Below are 27,369 nucleotides of genomic sequence, written 5' to 3' on the forward strand. Positions count from 1 at the left end.
TCTGCCTACCCACCTCCTACCTCACCTCCCGCATCTCTCCTAACAACCTTCTTTGCCTCACTGCGCACTTCCGACCGGAGACAATAACCCACTCGCACACACATACCGTTTGACAAGCGCTCAGACGGGGGCGACTACCAAAACACCAAACTCGCTCCATCCTGTCGACTTCCCATCGCCAACCTCCCTCTGCAAACGTTCGAATCCGGTCGGCGAATCGTTCTCTCACCGCACGACTTGATCGGCGAGAAAACCCCTCGTTCTCCTCGCTCTGCCTGACCATCGCTGGCCCGATACCAGCCCAAGCATCTTTAGCATACCATACCTTACCTACAAACCAACTTGGCCCTTCGCTCGGGCTTCCCGCCCGCCGCCGCGTCACCTTATCATCCACCGTAGCCCCGAGGAACCCCAAAAACCCAGCCCACTTGGCTATTCGAAGCGGGGGGTTTCTGCACTGCACAGCACAGCACAGCCTCAGCTCTGCCTTTGCCGTCGTCGTCAACCTCAATTCCCGTTCGCATCATCTCGCCGTCGCTGCACACCTTTGCTGCGTGCATCCCGTCCTCGACCGACGCCAGACCTACCCCGTACGATCGCGATCCGGTATCCTCAAACAAGTTCCGCAGATCATTCGTGACCCCTCACCTGTTCCAACACTGGGCAACTCTCGTCTGGACACGACAAATATTCTGGGAGTTGATACCGTTGTCGCTGGACATCCTGCGACGAAATGAGTTCCTCCCGCAATGATGCCGGGCAACCCAAGTAAGTTCGCTCCTGCTTGGCCGGACCCATCTTCATGGACTCTGGTCATTCCGATGTCATCAAAGCCGGGAAGCATAACGATAACTAACTGTCACCCGTAGCCGCAAGCCCAATCTTCGAGTAACGAGTTCGTCATCTCCGCGTCGGCTCCCCGCGCTGCATCGACAATTGCTAACTTCGACACAGTCATCGCCGCAGATGGCCTCTACAAGCGAGATGTCTTCCGTACGTAGTCCTCGTTCCCATCGTACTTTACCATGTTGATTAACACCGTCGACAGGGTTCCCGGATCCCTTCGCTGTCATTACCGTCAACGGAGACCAGACCAAGACTACAACGGCTCAAAAGCGGACGTTGAACCCATACTGGAACGAGAGCTTCGATCTGTGCGTAGTGCTCCGGACATGTCTCGTGCAAAGCATCATCGCTGACAAACCATAGCCACGTGAATGAAGACACCATTCTCGCCGTCCAAGTATTTGACCAGAAGAAGTTCAAGAAGAAGGATCAAGGATTTCTGGGCGTCATTAACGTTAGAATCGGCGATGTTATCGAATTGGCACCCGACGCAGATGGTAAAGCTCTTCCCCTCGTCAGCTTGTTTCATCCTGTAGGACGTGACTAACCCGCTTCCCGCCGTAAAGATCAGATGCTCACGCGAGACCTGAAAAAGTCGACCGACAACCTCGTTGTCCACGGAAAACTAATAATTAACCTTTCTACGAACCTCTCTACACCCGCTCGCGCTGGCCAGGCCTCGTCCAGTCGTCCCTCTCTCGTCCCGCCCGCTCAAGGATCAAACATTTCGTCGCTCTCCGCCCCGCCGCCCGACGGCAGACCGGGCTCCGCCATGGGGGCTCCCAACGGGGGGCCGGTTCCTGGCTCTCAAGTCAATCTACCGCACCGCCCGGCTAGCATGACGTCAACCGGACCTGCGCCTGCTGCAAATGGAGCCGCAGCTCCCGCGAGAACCACCGCCAGTACTCTCAGCCCGTTTGAAGATGCGCAAGGCCGACTGCCGGCGGGATGGGAACGCCGGGAGGATAATCTGGGACGGACATATTACGTTGATCATAACACGAGAACGACTAGCTGGAACAGACCTACTGCTACCGGAGCTGTGGAACAGAGAAACGAGCGTGAAAACGCAACCCAAGTGGAACGCCAGAGACATCAGAACCGAACGCTTCCCGAGGACCGCACCGGTGCAAACTCCCCGACTCTCCAGGCCCAGCAACAAGCGGCCCAGCAGAACGCGAACAATGCCACGATGATGCATACCGGCGCCACGAGCCCGGGTACTGGCGAGCTGCCTCCCGGTTGGGAACAGAGATGGACGCCGGAGGGACGACCTTACTTCGTGGACCACAACACCCGGACTACCACCTGGGTGGACCCTCGTCGCCAGCAATACATCCGTATGTATGGCGGCCAGAACAACACAAATGGCACCATTCAGCAACAGCCCGTATCCCAATTGGGACCTCTGCCTAGCGGTTGGGAAATGCGCCTCACCAACACAGCAAGAGTGTACTTTGTGGACCACAACACAAAGACGACAACTTGGGATGACCCCCGCTTGCCATCATCCCTGGACCAGAACGTGCCTCAGTACAAGCGAGACTTCAGAAGGAAGCTTATCTACTTCCGCTCGCAGCCCGCTATGCGCATTTTGTCCGGCCAGTGCCACATCAAAGTGCGGCGCTCCCACATTTTCGAGGATTCTTTCGCAGAGATCACTCGGCAGTCTGCTACTGATTTGAAGAAGCGTTTAATGATCAAGTTTGATGGAGAAGATGGTCTGGATTACGGTGGTCTGTCCAGAGAGTTCTTCTTCCTCCTTTCCCACGAGATGTTCAACCCCTTCTACTGCCTTTTCGAGTACTCCGCCCACGACAATTATACCCTCCAGATCAACCCCCACTCCGGCATCAACCCGGAGCACCTGAACTACTTCAAGTTCATCGGCCGTGTCGTTGGATTGGCCATTTTCCACCGTCGTTTCCTCGACGCGTTCTTCATCGGTGCCCTGTACAAGATGATTCTTGGCAAGTCGGTCGTTCTCGCCGACATGGAGGGTGTTGATGCCGATTTCCACCGTTCGTTGCAGTGGATGTTGGACAATGACATTTCTGGCGGTATCCTGGAGCAGACGTTCTCTACAGAAGACGAGCGCTTCGGTGTCATGACCGTCGAGGATCTCATTCCTAACGGACGTAACATTGACGTCACGAACGAGAACAAGAAGGAATACGTTGATCTTATGGTCAAGTGGAGAATCGAGAAGCGTATCGCGGAGCAGTTCCAAGCCTTCAAGGATGGCTTCCACGAGCTCATCCCTCAGGACCTTATCAACGTCTTTGATGAGCGTGAGCTTGAGTTGCTCATCGGTGGTATTGCGGAGATCGACGTCGATGACTGGAAGAAGCACACTGACTACCGCGGATACACTGAGTCTGATGAGGTCATTCAGTTCTTCTGGCAGACGATTCGCTCCTGGGATGGAGAGCAGAAATCGCGTCTGCTCCAATTTGCTACGGGTACATCACGTATTCCGGTCAACGGTTTCAAGGATCTCCAGGGAAGCGATGGACCGAGAAGGTTCACTATTGAGAAGGCGGGTGAGATAAACAACCTTCCGAAGGCCCACACATGGTAAGCTCTGTTGTTATTTTCGCAGCCGATATTCGTCGCTAACCCATGCATAGTTTCAACCGTCTGGACTTGCCGCCGTACAAGAGCCTCGAGATGCTGCAGCAGAAGCTCACCATTGCCGTTGAGGAGACCATGGGCTTTGGCCAGGAGTAGTTGCAAGCAGAAGCCTGTCCGAAAATTGCGATCCTTATTGTTATCCGGTTCGACGTAGGCTCAAGACTTGCATCATGCCTTATGGTCACGCGTCATGGCAATGGACCGGCCCGGAGCTGTCGTTTATGTGAATTCTGCAGCATCAATTTCATTCGGAAGTTCGGCGTGCGGTTAGGGATATTTGGAATAAACCTTCTCTTTCTCCTTTCTATATGTGGAGGGCCGAGGAAGTGACGATGAGACGACGAAGCCGTTCGAGTCAAGAGATCGAAAGAGAGCGAGCAAGAGCGTGGAAGAATAGGCTGTGTTGTACCAAAAGCTCCTTGGGTGCGGCGAATTTGCATGGGTAACCTAGAAAACTGCGAAGTGCGTCGCAGCAAGGAGATAATGCTTGCCTTGGAAAAGCTGTAGCCATACGGAGCCTCCAAGGGCAAGAGGCGGGAACGAGCTTGCCATAGGGCGTCGACGTATTTGATTGTTACGGGCATCACAACTCCAATGTGTAACCGCATCAGACATATAGGTAGTTATATATACACATCACATGGACTTGTGGAATTTTGATTGTTCTGCATCGACCCTTCGGGCCGTATTTTTGCCGTGTAGGTGGTCTTCCAATTCTGCCAAGGTCAGTGATGTTTGTTTTTGGATTGCGTGGAACTACCTGGGGGAGCTTCAACCTTTTTTACCAGCTCGAAAGGCCCGGTCCCCAGGATGCCATTCCCAGCCGAAGTATTCACCACAACGCCACCCTCGGAACAGATTTTGTCACAGCGGCCACAGGTCATAAAAAAAGTGATCGTGGAAGCAGAACTTGTTTAATCTACAATCCATCCGCGGCTTGTCTACCGAATGGATCCTCCGCATATGTACACAGACGCACACGCATACAAAAGAAAGAAAGCCCAGCCTCCCGGATGCTCCCCCAATGGATGCCATTTTGCATATCAGCCTCTCTCCTGTAGGATCATCTCTCCTCTCTTCGCTCCGTCTCTAATGGCTTAGTGGCCAAAAGGCCACGCCCAAATTTTGCTCACGCACCGGCACCCCACCACGCATAAACCACCCATGGAACAGACGGCAAATAATCTACTTGCGGTACCACATGCGGGTGATCTTGGTGTTGCGCATCTTACGCTGGAGCTGGAAGATGCCGTACATGAGGGCCTCGGAGGTCGGGGGGCAGCCGGGGACGTAGACGTCGACGGGGACGATGCGGTCGCAGCCGCGAACGACGGAGTAGCTGTAGTGGTAGTAGCCGCCTCCGTTGGCGCAGGAGCCCATGGAGATGACCCAGCGGGGGTCGGGCATCTGGTCGTAGACCTGGCGCAGGGCGGGGGCCATCTTGTTTGTGAGGGTGCCGGCGACGATCATCACGTCGGACTGACGCGGGGAGGCGCGGAAAATGATGCCGAGACGGTCCTGGTCGTATCGGGGCGTGGAGAGGTGCATCATCTCGACGGCGCAGCAGGCGAGACCGAAGGTCATGGGCCAGAGGGAGGACTGGCGGGCCCAGTTCGTTATTACGTCGAGAGAGGTGCTAGAAGGTGCGAATTAGTTTGGCGCGGACGGAAGAAGGTGTTTGGTGATGTGGCGAGTAGGGAGATTCTTGCGGTCGTGGAGGTAGAGTTGTGGGGGATAGTGGTGATGAGGGGTGGTTTTGCGTACAGAGCATATTGCAAGACGCCCTTGGTGGGCTCCTGGCTGGGCAGGGGAACCTCCTTGCGCTCCTTCTTGATGAGACCGCTGGCAGAGTGCGGCGTGACGGAGCTGGCGTCCTTTCGTGACGAGCTCGAGATGGAGGCGGCGGCAACACGGATGGGCATGAGGGACGTGGTCGGCCTCGCTACGGGTGCCAATTGAGGTCAGCAATGTCCATTCACGTTATCGCAATCGCTCTTGGTATTCATCCTGAGGTGCTGTGGGCGGGTGTGATGGCGTTTGGGTTGTGGTTGGGGGTATCGGTCTTCGTCGTCGTCGTGGGATTCCCGCGAGGGAGTTTCTTTTCGGGCGCTCGGGTGTCGGGCCGGGGCAAAGGCTTACCTCGCAGGGCCATTGAGGCCGCTGTCCTCGTGGAGGAAAGCATCTTTGAATGTGACGATAGGTTTTGGTGAAGGACAGGGGAAGTTGCGGCGGTGATGGAGTGGAGAGGTGTCGTTCGTCGAGGGGAGGGGCGGTGCGGCCGGCGGAGGACGGGGGGGAGTTCGCTATGAATGCGTGCGTCGGCGAGTGGTCGACGTCGTCGATGGTTTTCGCCTCTTCTTTTTCGGGCGGTTCGCTAATATTGCATTACGGAGCTCTTGATTGGCTGGAGGGGGCCGGGTTGGTCCGGGTTTTTGGCTGTGGTGGTTAGGTAAGCTGTGTGGGGTCTCCAACTTGGTTCACTTGGGGTTGTTGATCCGATGGAGTCAATGATGTGGTCAGTTTATTGCATGCATGTTCATTGGAGGTCTATAATTCCGAGTCACTGAAGAAAAAAACGTCTTGAAGACCGAATTGCCACCAGTTTGGTTTGTTTTCCTCCAAGAGCCAGGCATCAAGTGGCTGCAAAAGGTGTAGCGTTTCTCAGATTTGGATATCTGAAGACGAAGTGGACGTGTCATCGGTGGACGCAATGACACCTACGTTGTCGGGCTCTCAAACGGCTTCCAGGCAGCAAAAACGGCCCTTCGCTCACACGGATGTTCTCACATAATCAAATTTGATTCACTAGTCGATTCATACATTGGTTTTTTTTTTTTTAATAAAATGGGGAATGCGATTATGGCCAGGACTTCTAGTAGCGTGGCGACCTTGACATCAGTACCTGAGTTAACTCAACGTTCCTCTACATGGTGTGAGTTGATAACCTTTCCGCTTATTGCTTCTCGACTATTCTCTTCTTCTAGTTTTGACTTTGAGAGAGTAGATGCGCAGTAAATAAAGTCTTTAGCATCAAAGGAAGGTGATATTGCTGTAACTACACAGATGGCATGATAAGTTCATGATGTTTCGTTGAGACGGCCTATTTCTCCTATGCCAGAGCGACTAATTTTCATGTAGATTCATAACCAAGTCTGCCTTACTGTTGTCATTGTCCTTACTACTATTGTTATGACTATCGTCGTCGTCGTTTGTCAGCGCCTTCGTGTGTCGTCGTCGTCGTCGTCGTTATTATCGTCCTCCTCGTTATCGTTATCGTCGCTGTCGTTGTCTGTGATATAAGTGCTTCAGTACACAGGCATAACCACCCAGACAGAGGGAAACAATAAGCGTCCTCATTACACCCTCAACTCAGAATAGACAGAAAGCACTATGTTTCTACACTATAGATATCATGGTTGATTCCTCGACTTATTGGCCCAACACCGCTGCATTTTCTCCATTGTGTCGAGGCTCATTCGACCGCTGAGGAATGCGAGAGGTATGGGGCCGTGCAGAGGTCAGACCTAGTTGTTCAAATTCATGCTCCAATACCACCAGATTTCCCCAGTAGCCACAAAGCAGAAATGCATATTCGACAAACACAATCATTCAAACGGTCTCGTCATTGAGGTCTGCCATGCCTTCCACCAGCATTGTCTGCGAGTCTTAGACAGCAGCTGCGGTTCAAATTTACTCACTTAAAGTGGCTCGGCGCAATCTCCCCCACCACGCAATCATGTCCCCACGTCAAGCGAACCAGGGTCTGCCACCGCGGCGCATCTACTGGTAAAGGGGTTCCTGAGCCGCGTAGCCTTTTACGAAAGCTACCCGCAGCATATGGCCTTCGTCATTCGTGGACGACGGAGGGTCTTTGCTTTCGTGGACAGACCTTCGCTTCTCCTCTGTCGGTGTCGAACATGGGAAGCCGGCCGCACTTCGAAGCCCCCACGGTGAACTGAACCTGATCTTCCCCATCCACTGAGCGGAAGAAATCTCGTACTCAGTCGCCATGGTGTGGCAGGCAATCAACAAGCCGCCGCCCAGCAGGTCGCCCATGTTCCTGCTCAAGGGTGTGCTGGTTGTCTTCATCCTGTCGCTCATCCTGACGAGTTCCTACATCTACCGCGACACAATCACTCAGAAGGCCTCCACGATCAAGTTCACCGACGGCGAGGCGACCGACTATTTCAAGTACCCGTTCAACTCGAGCGACGCCAACGCGAACCCGATCGACTGGCTGATCCACGATGCGCGAGCGAGGCAAGATGCGGTCCTTCAGAAACGGAGCCGCACGCTGCATAATGCCGCGCAACGCTACCGAGAGCGGCGCGGACGGCACCCGCCCCCGGGCTTTCAAGAGTGGTTCCGCCATGCCGAGGAGACCCAAGCGATTGTCATTGAGGAGTTCTTTGACCGCATCTACGACGATCTGAAGCCCTTTTGGGCCGTCGAAGCCAAGACGATTGCAAGCCAGGCGAACGCGGCGGAACATGTGATTCGGGTTCGGAATAAGAAGGTAGCGAGCAAAGGAGACACTAAGGACGAAGGGGACACCAAGCACGAAGGAGATATCGAGGGGAGGGGGCCTTGGCTGGAACTGTGGAAAGCGCTCGTGACCGAGTTTGAGGAGTATCTTCCAGATGTGGATATGCCCATCAACTACATGCACGAGCCCCGCGTGTTGGTCCCGTGGGAGCTGAAGGAGAAGTACTTGGCGAAGGAGGAAAAGGGACGCAAAATACCTATGAAGAACAAGGCTACGAGCGGCTACAAGGGTCTTACGGACGTGGGCAAGTCGTACTCGAAGGAGTGGACGAGCGACGATCGTCGCAAGTACTGGGATCTGGTGCGTGAAGCATGCCCCGAGGGCTCCCCTTCCAGGAATGTACCCGCGGCAACAGATCTTTCACTGCCGCCAACGCTGCCATATTCGTGGGAGGCACCGTTTGCTCGACAAGGCTACGTCCAGAATTTCACCGGTTCCCAAGATCCTTGTGTCCAACCCCATCTACGTTCGCTCCATGGGACTTTCGTGGAGCCGCTGAATGTCAACACCACAAAGGACCTCATTCCCCTCTTCGGCGGCTCCAAGCTCCGCGTCAACTCGGACATTCTCATCCCGGGTGCCATGTACCTGTCCGACGACGAGGCTTACACGGGGGGCAGCTCACATGGCCCGGCATGGGCAGACAAGCTCGACCGCCTCACATGGCGCGGCATAGGGTCTGGCGGTCTGACACAGTCAGACAACTGGATGCACTTCCACCGTCAGCGCCTCGTCGAGATGCTCAACGGAACGACCGTCCGTGGCATGGAGGCCAACGACGTCCGCGCCATGACCTTCGACATGCCTCCTCTGGAGCGTTACAACACCACGCGTCGCCGCGAGAAACGTCTAGGCGACTTCCTGTCCGGATTTGCTGACGTGGGCTTCACCCATTTGTCGTGCGGGCCCAGCAATGACCGGCGGAAGGAGTGCGACTGGCTCACACCGCACCTGTCCGTCGTCAATGCGACGCCCATGGCAGAGCAGTTCTCCAGCAAATTCCTCCCCGACGCGGACGGGTACAGCTTCAGCGGCCGCTTCCGCGCGTTTCTGCTGTCGACGAGCGTGCCGCTCAAGGCGACGGTGTACGCCGAGTGGCACGACGACCGCCTTGTGCCGTGGCTTCACTTCGTCCCGCTAGACAACACGTTCCAGGACCTCTACGGCGTTCTGGACTTCTTCACAGACGGAGATGACGCTGCGCCCTCGCAGTGGGATGTGCACAAAGTTCTGGGAAAGAAGAGCAAGGGCGATGACGCTGCGAGATGGATCGCCGAGCAGGGTAGGGATTGGGCGGGAAAGGTACTCAGGCGCGAAGACATGAGGCTGTACGTGTGGCGGTTGCTGCTTGAGTTTGCCAGGCTGTGCGACGAAGAGAGGGATACGCTGGCCTACGTGGACGATCTGCCTTGACGTCAAAAAGGAAGGAAAAAGAGAGTTTACATAGACTGCCGTGTATGTGGCATGCGCATATATGACATATCTGGGGCAGGGAGTCAAAAAGGAGAACCGGCGTTCGGGCATTTTCAAAAGAGTGGACGCATGACGAAGGCATATTCCCCCCCGCCATGGAAGAGATACATGACCGCCCTTTTACATACACAACAAACAAATTAAAGATCGTTTCTCAAGGTGGTAATCGATTACTCGCAAGGGCAGCGCCCCTCGTGAAGCTTATTTTCGCGCGCTTGGCAGCCCCCAAATGCTTGTTGGCGCGGAGGTGGAGGTGGAGGCGGAGGCGGACTGCCCCAAACGTTCTCGCCGCTTACCTTGGCAAGGAAGGTGGCTCGTCCCGTTCGGAGGCACAACACCCAGTGAGCTGGTTTGCCTTTAGCCGGGAAGTTTGTTTGCGATCACGAATTGAGGGCGCGGAGGTGAGATTTTGCAGTTTGTCCGTGCAAAGTACCGCGTGAGTCGGCCAAGTCTTGAAGATGCGCCCGCCGCGGGTGGCATGGTGCCGAGGCTTAAATAACGTGGCCGGCCCCATCCAAGGGTCGGCCGTGATGTGATTATGGGCGGAGGCGCCGGGAGCATACCGGGAAGTCTGGTTGGATGTAAGTTTCCGTGCGATCGGCACCCCGTCGCCAGGTCGTACTCTTCTGTAAGACTTGTGCGTTGGCACATGAGAGACAATGCACCCTCAAGGATTTTCATATAAGCTGCAACGCGACCGGACCGTTCCTAAGAAGGAGTCTTCGTGGCCGCCGTAGCATCAATTGAATGTCGAGGCGACTGAACGACAACCGCCGAGTCCCGGTGTAAGTCGTGATAAAGATGCATGTTTGCGCGATCCCACAACAGCCGATATCCCACTCGGGGCCCCGATCACCGACGTGGCCGGCGTCTTGGCGGCGATGGAGTCCGAAGAAGCCGTGGAGTTCAAAAGTCGCTGCCGGCGCTGCCCCGTCGGCGGGTAATGGGACAGTCGTTCGCAAGAACCGAAGGGCGCGTCTGACGTCTTCTTTTGTAAGTGGTTCGTGTGTGCGTATAATGATCTCGCCTTGGCGTGCAGTCGCGGTCACTTACACATATCTCAGATGAGTCGAGGGAATAAGAAAGAGTCGCAGGCCGCCTCGCGGCAGCAATTTTACAGCATCGAGAAGGAGCAGCATCGCTTCTACAGCGTCGAGAAGGACTTTGACGACGCGTCCACGATGGCGAGCACGCGACAGTCGGAGGACGCGCCGCTGCTAGAGATTGATGAGAAGGTCTCGCCATGGATCGTGGAGACTTCGCGGCCACGATCAATGAGGAACACCCGATGCAGAATTCGTCGACTTCTCCGCTTGCACCGTCGTCGTCCTGGTTCGAGGAGCGGCGGTAATGCGACAAAGTCGCCGAGGAAGGCGAAGAAGACGCCGCAAGAGCCCGTCAAGACGCATGAAACTATCATTGACAAGGGCAACGGCAGCTCGAGTCAACACTGGGCGTACAACCTGGCCCTTGGACTTGCGTGGTACATGCCCGCGCCTTACGATATGATGCCCGTGGGGTATCCGTCGCGAGTTTTCTGAGTTGGACATGAGTGCTGGCACATTTGTGTGAAGGAGGTATAGGGGCATGAAGAGTTTCAGGTCTAGGGAGAATGGAGTCATGGAACTTATTGTGTCAGTCTGTGTTGGCTTCTCACGGATAAGTCCTTCCCGTCCACGACGATCTTCTCCTTTTTTTTCTTTCAGGTACTTAGCAGGATCAATCATCGCCGCAGCAGATAACCACGATCACAATCAAAAATAAAGATCAGATGGCAAAAGAGTTCACCCACCGGTGTGGGCTAATCTCTGGTGCACATTCCGGGAAATTCGATCGATCGGTAGTTTTTGCCTGTCGTCGCGTAGGCTCGAACCCATATCCTCCACACCACCCTCCTTTATCCTAGACCTCATACCATTCCACCACCGAGCGGGTAGGGCGTCCCCTACCCGGTCGTGATGGTCTCGAGGTGAATCGAATCGGAAGTAGGACGTTTGCATTGTTGTGTGTTCGTAATGGGACGGGAAGGGAAGGAACGCGTGGTATCAGGGTGCTGCGCGCCTTCTACATCTCGACGACCAGGGGAACCACCACACCTACTTCGCCTCTGCGGCGGATTAAAGTGAAGCGCCTGAGGATTTCTATTGCGAAGCTCACCCACGAGAATATCGACACCTGTATCTTGAATAAAATAGAATCATTCTGGTGTTTACCTCTATCCATCTCGCGTATCATAGGTGCCCACATCACGACCTTCAGCGTCCTTCCCTTTTCTGAGTTTTCCTAGGTCGCTCATCACAAGCAACATGACCACGTTAGTTTCTTTGCGTCCTCCATCATTCTTTGTTTTCTCTACCTCCTATGATGATTCCATTTCTTTGGTTCCCCCTTTTTCTGTTTCTTCCCTCATTCTGATAGGAAGCATCCTAGCCCCAAGACTTCCACGATAGGCACACACGCGCACCATTTTAACTCCATTTTAGTACTCACATTTATTTCAAAGAGTAACCATGGTGAACATACGGCGGTAGATATCTAAGTGAAGAAGGATATATTATTAGTGTGTTTCTCGCTAGCTTGGTCGGGTCTCGCTATAGGTGATGCCCAGCCTACTACATACACCGTCTTGATTTATGATTCCCGCCTCTCCTCGAAGTAATTTCATACGTATTAACAGAAAATGCTATACCAGAATGGGAAAAAACCAGGCTCCAAAATGCTAGCTCTTCGATAACAGTGTCATTTGGCAGCGACAGTCAGGATCGTAAGTGGCACATGGGTTACAGCGACACCTTGCAAGGAGGTTGCTGAAAGATATCTGGAAAAACAAACCACTTTCAAATTTGTAAAGGCGGAATATTGAGCAATCCTGAATTTGTTGTAAATGTGAAGCGAACAGCATCACAAAGGACGTTGACGAGGTGAGGTTGGTCAGTTCATCCACAACAGCGACGTGATTGGGCAAGAGCGTTGAGGAGCCTTTATTTGGACGGGGGCGGGGCAGGCGCTCCACCAAGGCGGGCCCTATCTCAGTTATCGCGCCAACTGACGTCTAGCTGCATCGGAGAGAAGCAAGGGGACTCAACCAGATTACCAAGCACCAAGATAAACGGCCCTCAACACGTGGTGACACTAATGTCCGCCATCAATCAATCATACACATGGCGCTCGCTGGTCAAGTAACTCATGTGATGCAGAACTAGTGCGGCTTCCAACCAACATCCCCTCCTCTTGTTTCGTTCTTGGATTTTTTTGAGTTTACTGCCTGCCTTGCATCGTTGCGCAAAGAGGAAACCAGCCTCCCCGCCAGAGCTTCAGCTTCCGCTTCCATGGGTAACGCCGAGCCTGGCCAGTGCAACCATCCGAGATAAGGGCATTCTGGCCGAGTAGAAACCGCGTCACTATGGCGGATGAAGCGCATGTCCGGAGACGGCAAGGGGATGTCGAGTCGCTCCCCGATGAAGCCATCGCGACGGAGACGACGACGCTGCTGAACTCCGAGACGAGCTCTCGGACGCTCCGAAATGGGTCGCCGGCCGGCAGCAGCGGCCGAGGCCGGGACTCGGACGGAGAGGAGGACCATGATGCGCCCAAACAGCACATCGGCGCCGCTCGGGCCGTCGTTCTGATGATCAGCGTCTGGATGCTCATCTTTCTTCAGGGTAAGAATTTCCGGCAGTGATCTCCTCTGAGGCCGATGTGAGATGGAAGTTGATACTCATTTGTCGGCAGCGTCGAACACCTCCGGCATGACCATGACCCAGTCCGTCATCGCGGAGGAGCTCAAGGCCTATGAGGGCGCCATGTGGTTCACGAGCTCGTACCTTATCAGCATGGCCTCTCTGGCCCCTCTGTTTGGCCGGCTGGCGACCATCTTCCCGCCACGGTATCTGGTGATGCCCCTGGGTGGCTGCTTTGCGGTCGGCGGCGTCATCACCGCCACGGCGCACTCTTTCTGGGTTCTTATATTTGGGAGGATCGTGACAGGCATGGGCGGTGCCGGCATCATGACCTTGTCAGTAATTCTGGTGCTGGAGTTGGTCGACAAGAAGAGGCGGGGCATTTTTGTCGGGCTGGTAAATGCCGGCTTCACGATAGGGCTGTCGTTTGGTGCTGTTGTGTACGGAGCGCTGTTGCCAGTGATCGGATGGGTTCGTCTTCAAGTTCTTGCCCCTGCTGGTGGTCTTCCAAACTGACGACAGCACAGAGAGCGCTCTTTGGGGCCCAGACACCAATCGGCATCCTCGCCGGTCTCGGCGCCTTCCTCACCATCCCCAAGACCCTCAGCTCGGAGCAGGAAACGAAAGCGCAAGGCAGGTCGGTGACCCAGAAGTTGGCCCGTATCGACTATGCCGGCGCCTTCGCACTCGTGAGCACCCTTATCCACCCCCTCTCTTCTCACTCACCATACTAACCCGCAAGGTCCTGACAATCTCCCTCTTCCTCTACGGTCTTTCCGGCGACATCCAGTACCTCCCCATACTCATCTCACTCTCAGGACTCGCCCTCTTCGTCCTGATCGAGTTCAAAGTCGCAACCGACCCCATCATCCCCATCGCCATCCTCTCGTCCCGCGGCGTCCTCTTCTCCTGCGTCGCCCAGCTCTTCTTCATGTCCATCCGCTGGACCCTGCTCTACTACACCCCCACCTTCGTGCTCGCCGTGCGCGGCTACGCCCCAGCCATCGCGGGCTCTATCCTCATCCCCACAAACATCGGCTTCGGCTCCGGCGGGCTCATCGTCGGCTGGCTCCACGTCCGGCGCAACGGCGCCTTCTGGCTGCCCTCCGTCGTCGCGCTGTCGTGCTTCGCGGTCACCATGTTCGGTCTCTCGCTCACCGCCACCGCCGACGGCGCCCTCTGGACCCTCGTCGCCGCCGTTGTGCTCAACGGCCTCGCCACCGGCGCCACGCTCAACTACACCCTCGCGCACCTGCTGCACCTCAGCGCGCCCGCGGAGCACTTCATCTCGACCAGCCTGCTGGGCACCTTCCGCGGCTTCGGCGGCAGCTTCGGCACGGCCATCGGCGGCGGCGTGTTCTACCGTCTGCTGCGCTCGGGGCTGGTCGAGAGCTTCATGGAGCTTGACGGCAAGGGGAGGCTCAGCGCCGCGAGGGAGGAGCTGATTACGAAGCTGATTGGGAGCCCGGCGCTGGTGTTCAACGGCGGGCTGGTGCCGGCGGAGCACGCCATCGCGGTGGAGAGGTACGCAGGCGCGTCGAGGGGTACGTGGCAGGCTGCTGCTGCGTTGGCTGTTGTTGCGGTATTGATCCAGGCGGGGACGGGGCGGACGAGTCCTGTCGGGCAGAAGGAGGTTGACGATGAGACGGAGGCGAGGGCGGCGTTGATGGAGAATGAGGGCGTCGGGGAGGCTTAGAGGTAGGGCTGCTCCGCTCTAGGGATTAAGGACATAGAAGGAGTTGATGTGGTTGCTGGGGCATAGTTCGTTGGATGATTTTCGTTATCAGTATTCATCTTTTGCATATCGATATAGATCTATGACGTCTACATAGATAGATACGTGGGGTGTGGTAAGTCCCCCAACTGTACATAGTACATCACCGAATGTCAGGATTACATATCAGCTATGGATAAGACGGCTGAAAGATTTCTTATGCTTCCGACTCAGAACTGTGGTCGACTTGTATCCAAGACCAGACCACGGCTTCAGCTCGCGTAGACCAGGCAGTCGCGTCTCAACATCGGTCGTGCTGCGAGAGTATGTCTGGGACGATCAATCATCTCCAAAACCGACGCGGGAGAAACACGATGTCATGTGAGCGTGTATGCCTGGGGGTGGCTTGGTGGCTTGCTCTTGGTCCAGGCAGCTGAGGCCTCTAACGGCGATCGGAACAAGACAGCTGGATGTGGGCTTACGGCCTGGGCTTGCGGCTGAGAGAAACAAACCAGCTACGAAGATACCGGCGGTAAAGTGACATCCTTAAATTGAGCACAGAGTGCCCTCATTCTCTGGGATCGCGGTTGTGAGCGTACGGCATATTCAGGATCACTTCACTATTACGGATAGACAACATCACTTCCACAGTTTGTAAAAATGTCTTCAGTCGGCACCGCTTGCGCACCGCCCTACGGGCAAATGACTTGGCTCGAACTACCAGTCACTGATGCGGCCCGAGCCGCCAGGTTTTACACGGCAGTATTGGGCTGGGAGTGTCCAGAGACTCCCATGGCATCGGTGACGCCGTGGGTGAAGACGGTGCATTTCTTCAACAAGGGCAACCTCCATGGGGCATTCTTGCTCATGGAGGAGAGCAACCGCATCTCAAACGTCGACGAGGGAAGGCCGGAGCGTATTCCGGTTCTGCCGACGTTCGCTGTGAAGAGCATTGAGGATACGGTCGCAGAGGCGGAGAAACTGGGTGGGAAGCTGCACGTGTAAGTGACCGGTGCTTCCCGACCTCGATCCCTTGTGCCCATCTGCAAAGATGACTGACAGCGATCATCACAGGCCCAAGACTGCAATTGGCAATGGGATGGGGTTCTTCTCTCGGTTCATCGACTGCGAGGGCAATCTGGTTGGTATCTGGGCTCAGGAGTAGGTGTCGTCATCGGTCGAAAAAGATCGAGTCTCGAGTCTGGCGTCTTCAATGCAGTTGTATTTCTCGCGTCGTTCTGGCCCTGCTGCGTCCTGCCCGGTGGGAGAGAAAGGTCAAAGTCGTGTCGTTGTGCAGACGCCGCCCTCCTTCGCTTGCAAGCTCACTTCTCGTTGTGAAGCTCCGCAACCCTCTGGGGGCCATCCCGCCTATCCGGGCCGTCTTGTCCTTGGCATTGGTGCATGTCGGTTGGTGAGTCGAGAACAGCCGGGCAGAATGGCTTGCTTCTCTTTTTATGTTTTGTACTCTGGCATCTTGGCGTACATGTGAAGCGGTGAAACTCAATGCACCGCTCCACCTTTTGCGCCGTATCTAGGTTTATCCACCAACGGAGGCAACTGAAATCGAGATACCGATCAGAGATGATTCTGCACCAATAAGCTGTATTGGAATGAGAGTCGTGTTGTGCTTCCGATTGATTGCGAGAAGATTTGTTTGCTGGCCAAGGACCACGAGGTTGAGAAGTTGAAACTTTGAAGATTGGGCCCCAAGACTTTGGCTTCGTGTTGCGAGCGTCAGGATGAGGCGATGGTTGGGGTTGTCGTCCTACGCTAGCGGAATCCGGACGGCTGTAGACGGATATCCACGAATTGTCTTCAATGGAGTATATTGAGAGTCCACCGACATGATGTGATGGTCGAAACTGTACCAATATGGGGGAAACATTGCGAATGAGGTAAGGAGTCGAGGCCCATGGAGTTCGGCCAGCTCCACCTCTCTGGCCATTATGGACCTGTCGGAGTCGATGCCATTGCTGGGCAGACCACCGTGTGATTGTTGGATGGGCAGATAAGCTTGTGCTGTAGGGTTTTTTCTCCGAGCGCACATTGGCATCTGCAGCAGCGGCTATGCCGGTTGTAATGCTCGCGGGACGAGTTGGCAGCAGATGGAGGGTTCACGGGGCGGTCCCGGGGTTGAGTCCGAGCAGACGGGTTGTGGCCAGCTGGCCCGGGCAGAGGCTGGGCCGTCTGGCCACGCTCGCTGCTGGCCTTGTCTACGCCTGACTTTGGCTGTCTGGGTGCGACAAGGCCGATCAGCGGCCGTCTGTAGCCGTCTGCAGGCTCGCCGCTCGCGGGCTTCCAGAAGCGAAGACGGTTACCCGCACGGTGGTGAAGGGTGCTCGCGGTAGGTCGATCCCGAGGTTCTCGCATGGCCGGCGCGGCGGCGGGGCCCAATCAAATATTTGCCGATAATGTTTCCACATCGGGTCCGACGAGGAGCGATCTCTGGGCGAGCAGGCTCATGTTTAAACGTCAGACGATTGCCAGAAGTTGGTGAAGGGGGGGTTATCCGGCGAGAGAAGCAAGCGGTGCGTGGCCACCTTCCCTCGTGAGCAAGCAATTGTTTCATGAGGTGATCCATATGGTGGAGCGGCATCCTGAAGAGTTAGGTAACAGGGCGTCCGGCGTATGGTTTAGCACAAAGCCATTATCCAAGCACACAGAGTTGACGGGATTGTTGTATGCATGGTGCCTGTAGGTAAGTCTTGCACGTACTTCAGGCTAAGAAGCAAGGTGACATTGGCAATCACGCAGCCAGAGACACGGGCGCCGGAAGATCTCTGCTGCGTCGGCTGCAACCACACCTTCATCGCGAAGGGTTCGTTCGTTTGCTGTATATGAGATGACAGGTCGAGAACGAGGTAGATAGAACATAAGGTGGTGAGCCGCGGTACTGGCCTGTTGCATTGGTGCTTGGCGAGCCAAGTCGGGTTAAAGTGGTTGATCGGTTGGTTGGTGGTGATTCGAGAAGACGGACAAGGGCCGAGAGAAGAGAGGCTGGGCAGCTGGACAGAGCTGACGATGGCAGGTGGAAGCACTCATGGTGACCGGACTGGCACTGGACACGCGAGGCAGGTGAGCCAGCCAGCCCAGGGGAAAGGAACAATACGGTCTTCGAAGTGTGAGGTGAGTGCAGTGTGTGAGTGCGTGTCGGGTGTGGTGTGTGACGGGCAACGGTGGAGAATCAGAATCCTTGCCCTGGTAAAGGAGGTTCCCTCCCCAGCGGGATGGACGCTAACGGTGCCAAGTCGCCCCGAATGGCGTGGGCTCTGGAGGTACAGAGGGTTCTCATTGGCGGATAATCTCGGTCACCCGAATCCCGGAAATAGGGAAAATGCGGCAAATCTTTGCGGCGACGACGACCCCCGTCGCACCCCCCTCTGAATCCCAGCTGCCTCCCCAAAGTCTCTCCTCAAGGGACTCGAGGGGACTCAACCCAGGGGCCCAGGGGGTCGCTTTTTGGAGAGAAACATCCCAGCCAGCTGCACTTTAGGGGGGCCACAGGGGATGCCACTCCCCATGGTTTCCCCATTTACCCCACCATTTGGCACGCGCAAGTCAGTCGTTGCTATCGCTGGAGTAGTTCATGGGGTTGTGTTTGTTTGCATGCAACGTCTTTTCTGTCCTTCACCCAAGTGTTCTTCATTTGGCATCAACAAGACACGCGGTAGAGGGTCTGTCTGTCTCCCAACATTAGCAGCAACGCCCATCACGGACAGCGACGACGACAACAACAACAACAACAACAACAACACCAGGCAGCAAGTTGCTATTCGACTCTACGAGCTAACCCTGTCTGGGGAGATCATCATTAGACCGTGTTCTGGACGACGGACGAGGACGACCTGCAGCTCCCAGCAAGGCACCCGGCCTCCGGTGTTCTTACCGGCCTTCAGGAACATCGGCACGACTGACTGCCCCAAGACCCAAGCTTTCCTCCTGCGGCCCTAACGCCAGTCAGCCAGCAGGAGCTCTTCTACTTCTTCCGTCTCAGGCCTTGTCCCATGCCCAGCTATCCAGCTTGCCCCTCCTCCGCTGCTGCTGCTGCCGCTGCTACTGCTGCCGCTGCTACTGCTGCATACCGAGTGGTACCTGTCGTCTCTTGTCAAGAAGTCTGGTGGAACGCTGTGTCTGTGGTGGAACAATTCGCCGTCCCCTACTTCCATCAATCTTTCCGTCTCCTCCACCAACGACGACCTCCAGATTGTCCTTTGCATTGTACCGGCCGGCTTTGCCGTTGAGATCACACACCTCGCCAATTCAATCAGTACGCCTATCATCCTAGCATTATCGTTCCTCCATATTGCCCTGTCCGTCCAGGGATCTCCACGTTCTGGTCTGGTCCATACTGCCAGACACCACACGAACAGACGGACCACCCGCGGGCCACAACCTACATCCCTACCGGACAAGACTCTTCTGTCCCGAAAGCCACCGCCGCCGCCGCCTCGCCAACTCCCTGCTCGGCGAAATACCTCCTCTCCCACTAAGCTAGACCTCCTCGCGGCCCTGTCCTTCCCGTGCCATCGGCCGGTTCATCTCAACTCCTCATATTGCGACAACCTCCACTCAAACACGCTCTCTTCCCACAGCTGCCACGTTGTCTGCCTGAGCTCTGTTCGTTGGCTATCGTCGAGCTCGTCCTCGTCCTGACGCAGAACCCCCCCACGGCTCGACTCGCGCGCGAAGTACGACTGACCCCGGAGCACCATCACCAGAGCTTCAATCGAGATTCCTGCCACCCGTCATTGGCACGCGGCCCAGTCTGCCCGCGCTTCAATTAGACGACCCTCCCCACCCTTGGAATCGCAGACTCCTTATCCTGCATCGGAACACCTCGACCTCCATCCCGAATTGGTGGAAGAAAAGTACCTCGTTCTACCAGAACCTTTGATAGGGCTGCTCTTCTCACCGTCATCGCCCTCCTTGTAGTCAGCAGCTTTCTTCTCTTACTCTTATCAATCCCGAGCTTCACAGCGCATATCGCGCCCCCGATCTTGAGGACGCCTCTTATGCAGCAACCTCACGACGACCCCCACCGGCTTCCTCTTCCCGGCGCATATCTCTGACACCATCGGATCACCTGACACCATTGGGGCCCTGCTCACTCGCTTCTCAACCATACTGCACCATCTACCCCCTCTGTGACCTGTCAAGTCCATTCCAGTCGCCCTCTGTACTATCATAATCCTACTTGGAACATCGGCTCGTCCTGTCATGGGATTTTGGGTTGACACTTCCAACAATAACTTACACCGCCAACATACTTCCCTACGGCCATCCGAGTTATTCTGAAGGAGGAGAAGGGGAGGGACCGGCCTACAGTGGTGTTGTTGCAAACTCTAAGCCTCAGCTCACCGTCCCCGGCGTGACTGCTCGGTTTTCTCAACTCGAAATCAACAGATCTTCGATGATAGACATGGCATCGGTGCACCAGCTGGGAGTTGGGCCGACGCCAGCACGCCCCCGAAGTATGAACATGAACGGATCTGGAAGCCACGATGTCGACATGGACGTTGACCGAAATGGAAGCCCTGCTGTTGTCGCGAGCAACACCAGGTTTGGGAGTGCTCCTCAGCGAGGGGACACTAGGATCGTCGTTATCATGTTTGGTTCTGGTCAGGACAAGATCGTCTCAGTCTTTGCCGATGTTCTGGGCAAACCGTTCGCTATTCGTTCTTCCTTCAAGGAGGTCAGCGCTGCGGATCATGGACTTGTCATTGGCATGCCGGCGGAGCTTGCAAAGAGCGACATCACCTCGAGGAATAAGGAGGTCGTTGTGGTCATCAACGCCCACTGTGTCAATCTTGGCATGCCGCCAGACATCTTCCTTTCGGCCGAGTGTGACTACGAGTTTCTGTACAGCGAAGCCCCTTTCTTCCGCCGGGACCTAGCAAGATTCATCTCCTTCACCTTGGGACAAATCAGCCACCACGAGACATTGATGTCAAAACCAAGGACATACTTCATCTCTACGACGTTTCCCGACGTCAGTGCGGCTTTGCCGAACATTGATATTCTCACGGTTGGTGCAGATGCTGTGGAAATTCGTGTCGATCTTCTCAAGGAACCACTTGGTGACGGTACCTATTCTGCTGTCCCTAGCTTGAGCTACGTGGGAGAGCAACTCATGCTTCTACGCCAGCGAACGGAGCTTCCCATCATCTTCACGACAAGATGTACCAGAGAAAACGGACGATTCCCGATGGAGAACCCTGATGTCTACTACGAGTATCTGTATCGTGCCATTCAGTGGGGCGTCGAATACATTGACGTGGAACTATGGCTGCCCGAGGCCATCCGCAAGAAACTCTGGGAACAGAAAGGTAGCAGCCATATCATGTCCGCTTTCCACGACTTCTCCGGTACTTTCAAATGGCCTTCATCGCATGCAGAGCAAGTGTATGTGGAATCAAGCAAATATGCCGACATTATCAAGATGATTGCCATCATCAACGACCATAATGAAAACTTCGAGTTGGAATACTTCCGCTCAAAGATGAGGGCAGACTACCCAGACTCGCCGCCTTTCTCGGGAGTCAATATGGGAGAGACGGGACAGTTCTCTCGCACGTTGAACAGAGTCTTCACTCCCATCACGCATCCCTTGCTACCCATTGTGGCAGCCCCGGGACAGATGAGCGCCTCTGAAATCAACGCGGCCTTGGCCCTTTTGGGACAACTTCCTAAGAAGAGCATATACGGGATCACCACGCCAGCGTTCCGAAGCTCGACTCCCCAGGCCCCCTTTTACGAAAAGTGCTTCAACGAGCTTGGCCTTCCCCATTACTTTGCTGTTGTGGAGCGTCTTCCCAACAACTTCCAGGCGATGGAAGCGTGGTGCAACCAAAAGAATTTTGGCGGTGCTTACCTTAGCCCCCCTGTCTCGTGGAGCGGTCTGCTGAAACACAGCCCTTTCTTTGCGTCGTTGAACGGGGGAAAGGGACCGGAGTTGACTGAAGCCGCTCGTCTCATCGGAACTGTGGACACGATTATTGTCAAGTCAGCATCGTCATCGTCGGCCAACTCAGCACCGGCATCCATACCGTCGAGCCCGCGGCACGGACATCACGATTCCTTTGGCCATCTTGGTTCGGGCGTATCCAGCCTGTCTCCTAACACGTCTCTGATACTTGACAATGCCAGCTGGCGAGGCATTATCAGCACTTTGACGAGAGACATGGCACCTTCAGCATACTTTGGACGGACAGCCGTCGTTCTCGCTTCGTCAGGTGATGATGCTGCGTCGATAATGTACGCTTTGAAGGCACTTCAGGTTGGCAAGATATACACAGTCGGTTTCCGAACACCCCCGGCGCTCGCTCGGGACGGGCCTGCGATTGAACCTTTCAACAGCCTCGAAAGCCTGAAGAAAGCACAGACTGTCGGCGACGATGCGGCTCCCTTCCTAGTCGTCTCAGCCCTGGGACCAGAGAAAAGCAACATTGTCGGCATGCTTGTTCGCGTCTTTGGTGCCAATAACCAAGGAAGCTCCAATTTCAAGAAGGTCTTCCTTGACCTCGCAGATACTGCGGGTGCGAGGAAAGGCGGCGATCCTAGCATCATCGCTCAGCAGGCCGGATTCTCCGCATATGGGAGTGCTGATACCGCTGCTTTTACGACGGTCGAGACTCTGAGGTTGCTCGTCGGTCAGAATGTGCCCTACAGCTTCGTCAGACTGGCAAGTGGCAGGAGTTTGTTCTGAGAGGGGGGAAGAAGACGACAGCTCGGGCCCTCAAATGCCTTGCACTGGGCAAACGACTTGCATCAAAAAACGGATAAGAATCATGGCGATGCGGATATCCAGCCCACAGCCTCATTCCAATGGAACCTTGTAGCAAGCCTTGCACTGCAGATTGATTGAGCCAGCCATAACCAGTGCGACACGACCAAGAGCGACGAGGACGCTTCGACAAGCTCCGGGTCCACAGAGAGCTAGACCACACGGAGCGGCATGGGGTTCTCTACGACAGCCAAGCCAGGCTATCGGCCGCCACCCCAAGTGCGGAGAACGGAGGGAGCAAGAAGCGAGCCAATTCCCTCAGCTGCATTTCCACAACGTTCTCCCCACGGAGAACCGGGGGGCGGCTGGAGGCCCACCATGTCATTTCCGATTGCCAGGACTGAAAGAACCGCAGATGATCGTGCGGATGCGGAAATGGGCACTGGCAAGTCTGTTATGACTTTGCTTTCATCCTGATTGCGAGACCTCGCCAGGAGAGGGAGGATACGAGGAAGAGTTCAATGCATGTACGGCGTTTAAGTGACAAAGGGAAAGGAGACGACTTGCGGAGAGCATTTACATGATTTATTTCCATCCAATCTATGTACGCACGAGGCCAGACTAGCCCGGCCTCCTGCTTTCTCTGAAATGTAAGGTTTACTATGTGGGCGCTACATGGCCTGCCAATGGCAGCGCTGGTTTTGACAAAGAGCCAATTTCATATCGATCAAGTTCACCGGCCTAGCTGTCGCAAGTCTATTTGTGCTGTGTTCATTGTGTTCATCTCAACGAAACCACCTGCCGTCTTTGAAGGTGAAGCTCGCGATCCTGGCCTGAAAATCATGAATGCTGACTCAAGTCATCGATTCAACGACCCTTGCCGTGGCAGACTTTTCTAGAAGCGACATGGGTTCTAGTCTTTTCAGGTCGGACTACGGAGGTCTCGGGCAAGTGACGAGTCTTTTGTCGTGCTGGATGCGCCTGATCCAGACTGAGGGCGATTTCCGGAGTACGAAAGCTCAAGACCTTCAGTTGTCAACACGTAGGCTCGGTGAACATTTCCACATGATTTTTCTTCCAGCTGTCACCAGGCTCGATGTATTGCAGTGTCATATAGCCACATCTGTCTCCTCATTGATGAACCTTCTGAATGGTATTCATGAAGCTATCGCAAGGAAGGGGGGTTATTGGTCAAAGTGCTGCGCCGCAACTTCGAAATCATACGAGACTAGTAGCTCGGCGACCTCTTCTTCCTACGCTTTGCTTGCGACTGGGGACTTGTTGACCTCAGAGGCCCAGAATGCTATGGAATAGGATTGGAAGGGATGGAAGCTGTTGTCGTCAACATGTCACTAGGGGTATGAACCCTAAGTTCCTGCAACAGACTCGACATGTCGTGATGTCCGCGTCTATCTCAGACCACATGGTTACATTCCTAGGGAGCAGATGGTCAGCAAATGTGGCTGACATGATTAGACGAAAGCGATCATCACCACCGTGGGAGAGGTAGAGAGGGAGATGACGCAGACCACACTGAGAGACGTCTCGGCAAGAAGCTTTTCAACGGCAGCTGATCGTTTGTGGGCAAGGACGAGACGGGAGGAAGGCCGCCGAGCTGAGCCGTGTAAGTCAGCACCGGTGGCCTGCAGGAAGCACCCTTTGCTCACTCCTATGGCTCATGAAACATGTCCACAGGCTTCCGTTAAGCACCAAAGGTAAGGTGCTCTGGGCAACCAGAACTATCCGTGGGCTGGACAATTGGACTGTGATGTAGACAGCTTCAGCCACCGGGCGAGCGTGAACCCATCACGACCCCTGAGCCATTGGAAGCTGAAGGGTAGCGGCAGAAGGAGGGGTCGCCACGCCTGCTCGGGCCGTTCAAAAGACCATCACTATCCAGTCTAGATGAGTGACGTGTAGGTGAGCCCCTCCAAAGAGAGTAACCTCATCATGCAAGGGCGGGAGAGCAAAGCTAGCCCCCCCCCTGAGTGCGGTTGGACCGATCGGAAGGGTTCTTCAGGCCTCAACAGCGAATAAAACGCGGTAATAACCGCGAACCTCGGGGGGACGGAACGAGACCATCGATGGCAACATCGTGGTTCAGAGTACTTGTCGCCGGCGGCAGGAACAACTCGGGAGAGTCGGAATGATCTGTGACGGTGGCAGGGGTGACGGCAGACACGCTAGTGAGCTGAGTGTGATATGAAAGAGAAGCTGATGGTGACGAAAACGCGACCCTGCTGAGTAGAGATGAGGTAGGAAAGAGGCTTGCGCTGAGATAGTGTCACTGTTGATGGGCATGTCTCCCAGAGAGGAGATGGCCGCCATCTCGGTAATGAAAAGTGACGTGTTTCAAACGAATTAGATGGCCCAATGCAGGTTTCCCGACCCGACCTCTCTTGACGAGTGATCTTTGCTCAGAGCAGCATGACGCATCTGCAAATGCTGGTTTGACTGCTGTCTACCCAAGGGATGACGATGCAAGACAGGGCGATTTGATGTAACACGGCGTCGGAGGCGTAGTAAATGACCCCTTGGATTCCTGTCTCTTACTCCAAGGAAGGCAAGCACCCGACTTCCATGATGACGATGACAGGACTTATAGAGGTCGTGTCGACGACTTTGAAAGCGAGCGAGTGACCACGAGCGATTTTCCAAAACCAGCCCAGGCTGATAAGTTGATCTTCGATGGTAATCCTGAACGCAAGCCGCAGAATTCGTGTGGCTGGAGTTTCCGAATAATGGCTCCTCGCTATTCGCTTTAGATGACCGCGAGACGTCGTTGCTGCGGTGCTTTTACCTCCGTGTGCTTGCCCGTAAAAGCATGGCCACATCGCCAAACCCTTTACGGTCGAGAGACTTTCATGAAGAGTGGCGTACCGGGCCGGCATTTCTCAGTGGTCAGGTGTCGCGGGGCATGCGTGTAGTGGAAGGTATTCTGTACAGAGTCAGGGTTCAAGACCTGCAGAAGTGAAGGTGGTGTTCGTGGTGGATGTGTGGAGGAATGCGGAGAGGGGCATTTCGAGCGGAGTCACAGTACACTATTGGCAACCTTCCTCCCCAGCTCTGCGAGGCGGTCTTGACTCAGATGATGGTGGGCGTCTTCTCCAAATTCTCCAAATTTCGCCATAGCCATCATGGTGATTGGCACGGTTGAAGATGGCCCTTGAGCCGTAGGCGAGAGTCTGACAGAATTGAAGGCTTGTGGGACGGGTTCGCGCGCAGCCGCCCATAAGCTTAAACGAGATATGCAAGGGCTGGCAGAGGGGATGAAGGGGAACTCGTCAAAATTGACGCGTGCGTCTGGTGTACCGATTCAAAATATCGGTGGTGCTCGAAAATGTCGGGGACACCCGCAAGAACGGCGGTGAAGTCGGGGCAAAGCCGAGTCCCTCTTCAGTCATGTCCGGCAGTTCAGAGGTGACAGTCTGGGCATTGCCTGTCTCCCAAATGGCTGGTTGAGAACGGAGGACCCGGCACGATAAATGAAGACAAGGCCGTCAGCCATGCAAGTTGAGAGTGAACCAGCGGCCAGACCATCGCCCCAGACGCCACCGACGAGGGATTGGGTCAACAGCGCCTGCTCGAGTCCAGGATCCTGAATTACGCATGCAATCAGAATGATAAGAACTCCATTTCGGACCTAGTGCCTGTAGAGGATATATTAAGTGGCATCTCGTAGTCTGGCCTTGGTTCGGAGGCACGTTGTTGCGCTGGCCCAATCTCCCCGCGGTTTGCCGCACCATAATCAAGCTGTCTTGTTTTAAGTTCCCGGCGGTCCGGCCGCGCTGGTAACCGTGAGACAATGGGCCGCTGATGCGTGATGCTGGGTCGATAGTAGACAGTCATATAGATCTCCTCGGTTTGTGAGCCGGCGTAAGGATCGTCAGGACATCACACGGTAGCTAACGAATCGCTGAGAAAGGTAGGTCGCATCAGCTGATACCGTATCGCAGAAAGGCTTCTTGTGATAAGTGCAGGGACTTTGTTGTATTAGACAAGGCCGTAGTCTTCTTCCCGGGTTGCGGCAGTTGTGGGTGCCGGAGGTCGGCCGATCTTGGCGGCACAGGGCTCCTTCTTTTCTTTTCTGTCACATTGTGACGCTCTGTTGCCAACAATAAGACGTTGTCTGGTTGTGTCAGAGCCTCGGACTGACACAGAACCTGCCGGGCTATTTTGATGAGGACCGCAGGTCAAGAAATTAGATGCGGGTTTGTCCTGCTGAGATTGGATGACCGTTGAACGGAGCCGAGACCGGCGGCTCGAAAGAGCCTTCACGCCACAAGCGTCAACAGAACCGCTGTGCAACGTTTGAGACCCACGCGTGGCGGTCAAGACTGCTGCAGTAATGTAACGACGGCAGAGAGATTGTCTACGGACAAGTGACTGTTGGTGGTGCGGGACGAACCAGGGAATCACCGTTGCCCCAAGATCATGCCCAAGATCATGAAGCAATGGTTGTACTGCCCTTGCAAAATTCCCTCCTCACCTCTGTGAGTTGAGGTCTGTAGGCCCGACTTTGCGATCCATAGAGCCAAAGATTGGAGACAGTTGGCTCTGAGGATCGTTCTTTTCGAAGGTCGAACCCACGCTACGGTCGGGGTGCAGCATGCAGAGTCAAAGCTTCTCGGCAATGGATCTTAACTGACGTCCGATAATGGTCGACGACCTCTTCTCGAACAGTGCCCTCCATTAGTCGGCTCACTAAGAACGGCAGGTCAGTAATCCGGGAGCCAACATATTCCTTGGGGCG

The 27,369-nt window shown here is 55.1% G+C and overlaps 7 protein-coding genes across 7 annotated transcripts; 6 read left to right on the forward strand and 1 right to left on the reverse strand.

The window, feature by feature from the left end:
* Positions 1 to 733: 733 nt before the first annotated feature.
* On the forward strand, positions 734 to 3,576 carry RSP5-2 (E3 ubiquitin-protein ligase RSP5; the record flags this gene model as incomplete). The annotated part of the gene is made up of 7 exons (XM_032033570.1): positions 734 to 768; positions 870 to 895; positions 955 to 993; positions 1,049 to 1,154; positions 1,210 to 1,343; positions 1,413 to 3,423; positions 3,477 to 3,576. 7 exons carry the CDS (start codon positions 734 to 736, stop codon positions 3,574 to 3,576), a joined length of 2,451 nt encoding a protein of 816 aa, XP_031887163.1.
* A 1,089-nt stretch (positions 3,577 to 4,665) lies between these two features.
* On the reverse strand, positions 4,666 to 5,662 carry CGGC5_v006005 (NADH-ubiquinone oxidoreductase 19.3 kDa subunit; the record flags this gene model as incomplete). Its single annotated transcript, XM_032033571.1, has 3 exons — positions 4,666 to 5,116; positions 5,245 to 5,422; positions 5,620 to 5,662. The coding sequence occupies 3 exons, from the start codon at positions 5,660 to 5,662 to the stop codon at positions 4,666 to 4,668; spliced, it is 672 nt and encodes a 223-aa protein (XP_031887164.1).
* A 1,827-nt stretch (positions 5,663 to 7,489) lies between these two features.
* Positions 7,490 to 9,439, forward strand: CXT1-3 (Beta-1,2-xylosyltransferase 1; the record flags this gene model as incomplete). The annotated part of the gene is made up of 1 exon (XM_032033572.1): positions 7,490 to 9,439. One exon carries the CDS (start codon positions 7,490 to 7,492, stop codon positions 9,437 to 9,439), a length of 1,950 nt encoding a protein of 649 aa, XP_031887165.1.
* Positions 9,440 to 10,300: 861 nt separating this feature from the next.
* On the forward strand, positions 10,301 to 11,040 carry CGGC5_v006007 (uncharacterized protein; the record flags this gene model as incomplete). The annotated part of the gene is made up of 2 exons (XM_032033573.2): positions 10,301 to 10,507; positions 10,564 to 11,040. 2 exons carry the CDS (start codon positions 10,301 to 10,303, stop codon positions 11,038 to 11,040), a joined length of 684 nt encoding a protein of 227 aa, XP_031887166.2.
* Positions 11,041 to 12,902: 1,862 nt separating this feature from the next.
* On the forward strand, positions 12,903 to 14,875 carry dotC-6 (Efflux pump dotC; the record flags this gene model as incomplete). The annotated part of the gene is made up of 4 exons (XM_032033574.1): positions 12,903 to 13,161; positions 13,232 to 13,650; positions 13,707 to 13,868; positions 13,922 to 14,875. The coding sequence occupies 4 exons, from the start codon at positions 12,903 to 12,905 to the stop codon at positions 14,873 to 14,875; spliced, it is 1,794 nt and encodes a 597-aa protein (XP_031887167.1).
* A 678-nt stretch (positions 14,876 to 15,553) lies between these two features.
* CGGC5_v006009 (uncharacterized protein) lies at positions 15,554 to 16,058 on the forward strand (the record flags this gene model as incomplete). Its single annotated transcript, XM_032033575.1, has 2 exons — positions 15,554 to 15,894; positions 15,968 to 16,058. 2 exons carry the CDS (start codon positions 15,554 to 15,556, stop codon positions 16,056 to 16,058), a joined length of 432 nt encoding a protein of 143 aa, XP_031887168.1.
* Positions 16,059 to 20,372: 4,314 nt separating this feature from the next.
* Positions 20,373 to 22,598, forward strand: aroM-2 (Pentafunctional AROM polypeptide 2; the record flags this gene model as incomplete). The annotated part of the gene is made up of 1 exon (XM_032033576.1): positions 20,373 to 22,598. One exon carries the CDS (start codon positions 20,373 to 20,375, stop codon positions 22,596 to 22,598), a length of 2,226 nt encoding a protein of 741 aa, XP_031887169.1.
* Positions 22,599 to 27,369: the final 4,771 nt, after the last annotated feature.

This window comes from Colletotrichum fructicola (assembly GCF_000319635.2).
Source record: "Colletotrichum fructicola Nara gc5 chromosome Unknown KSG_Nara_v1_contig03, whole genome shotgun sequence".
Taxonomy (NCBI): domain Eukaryota; kingdom Fungi; phylum Ascomycota; class Sordariomycetes; order Glomerellales; family Glomerellaceae; genus Colletotrichum; species Colletotrichum fructicola.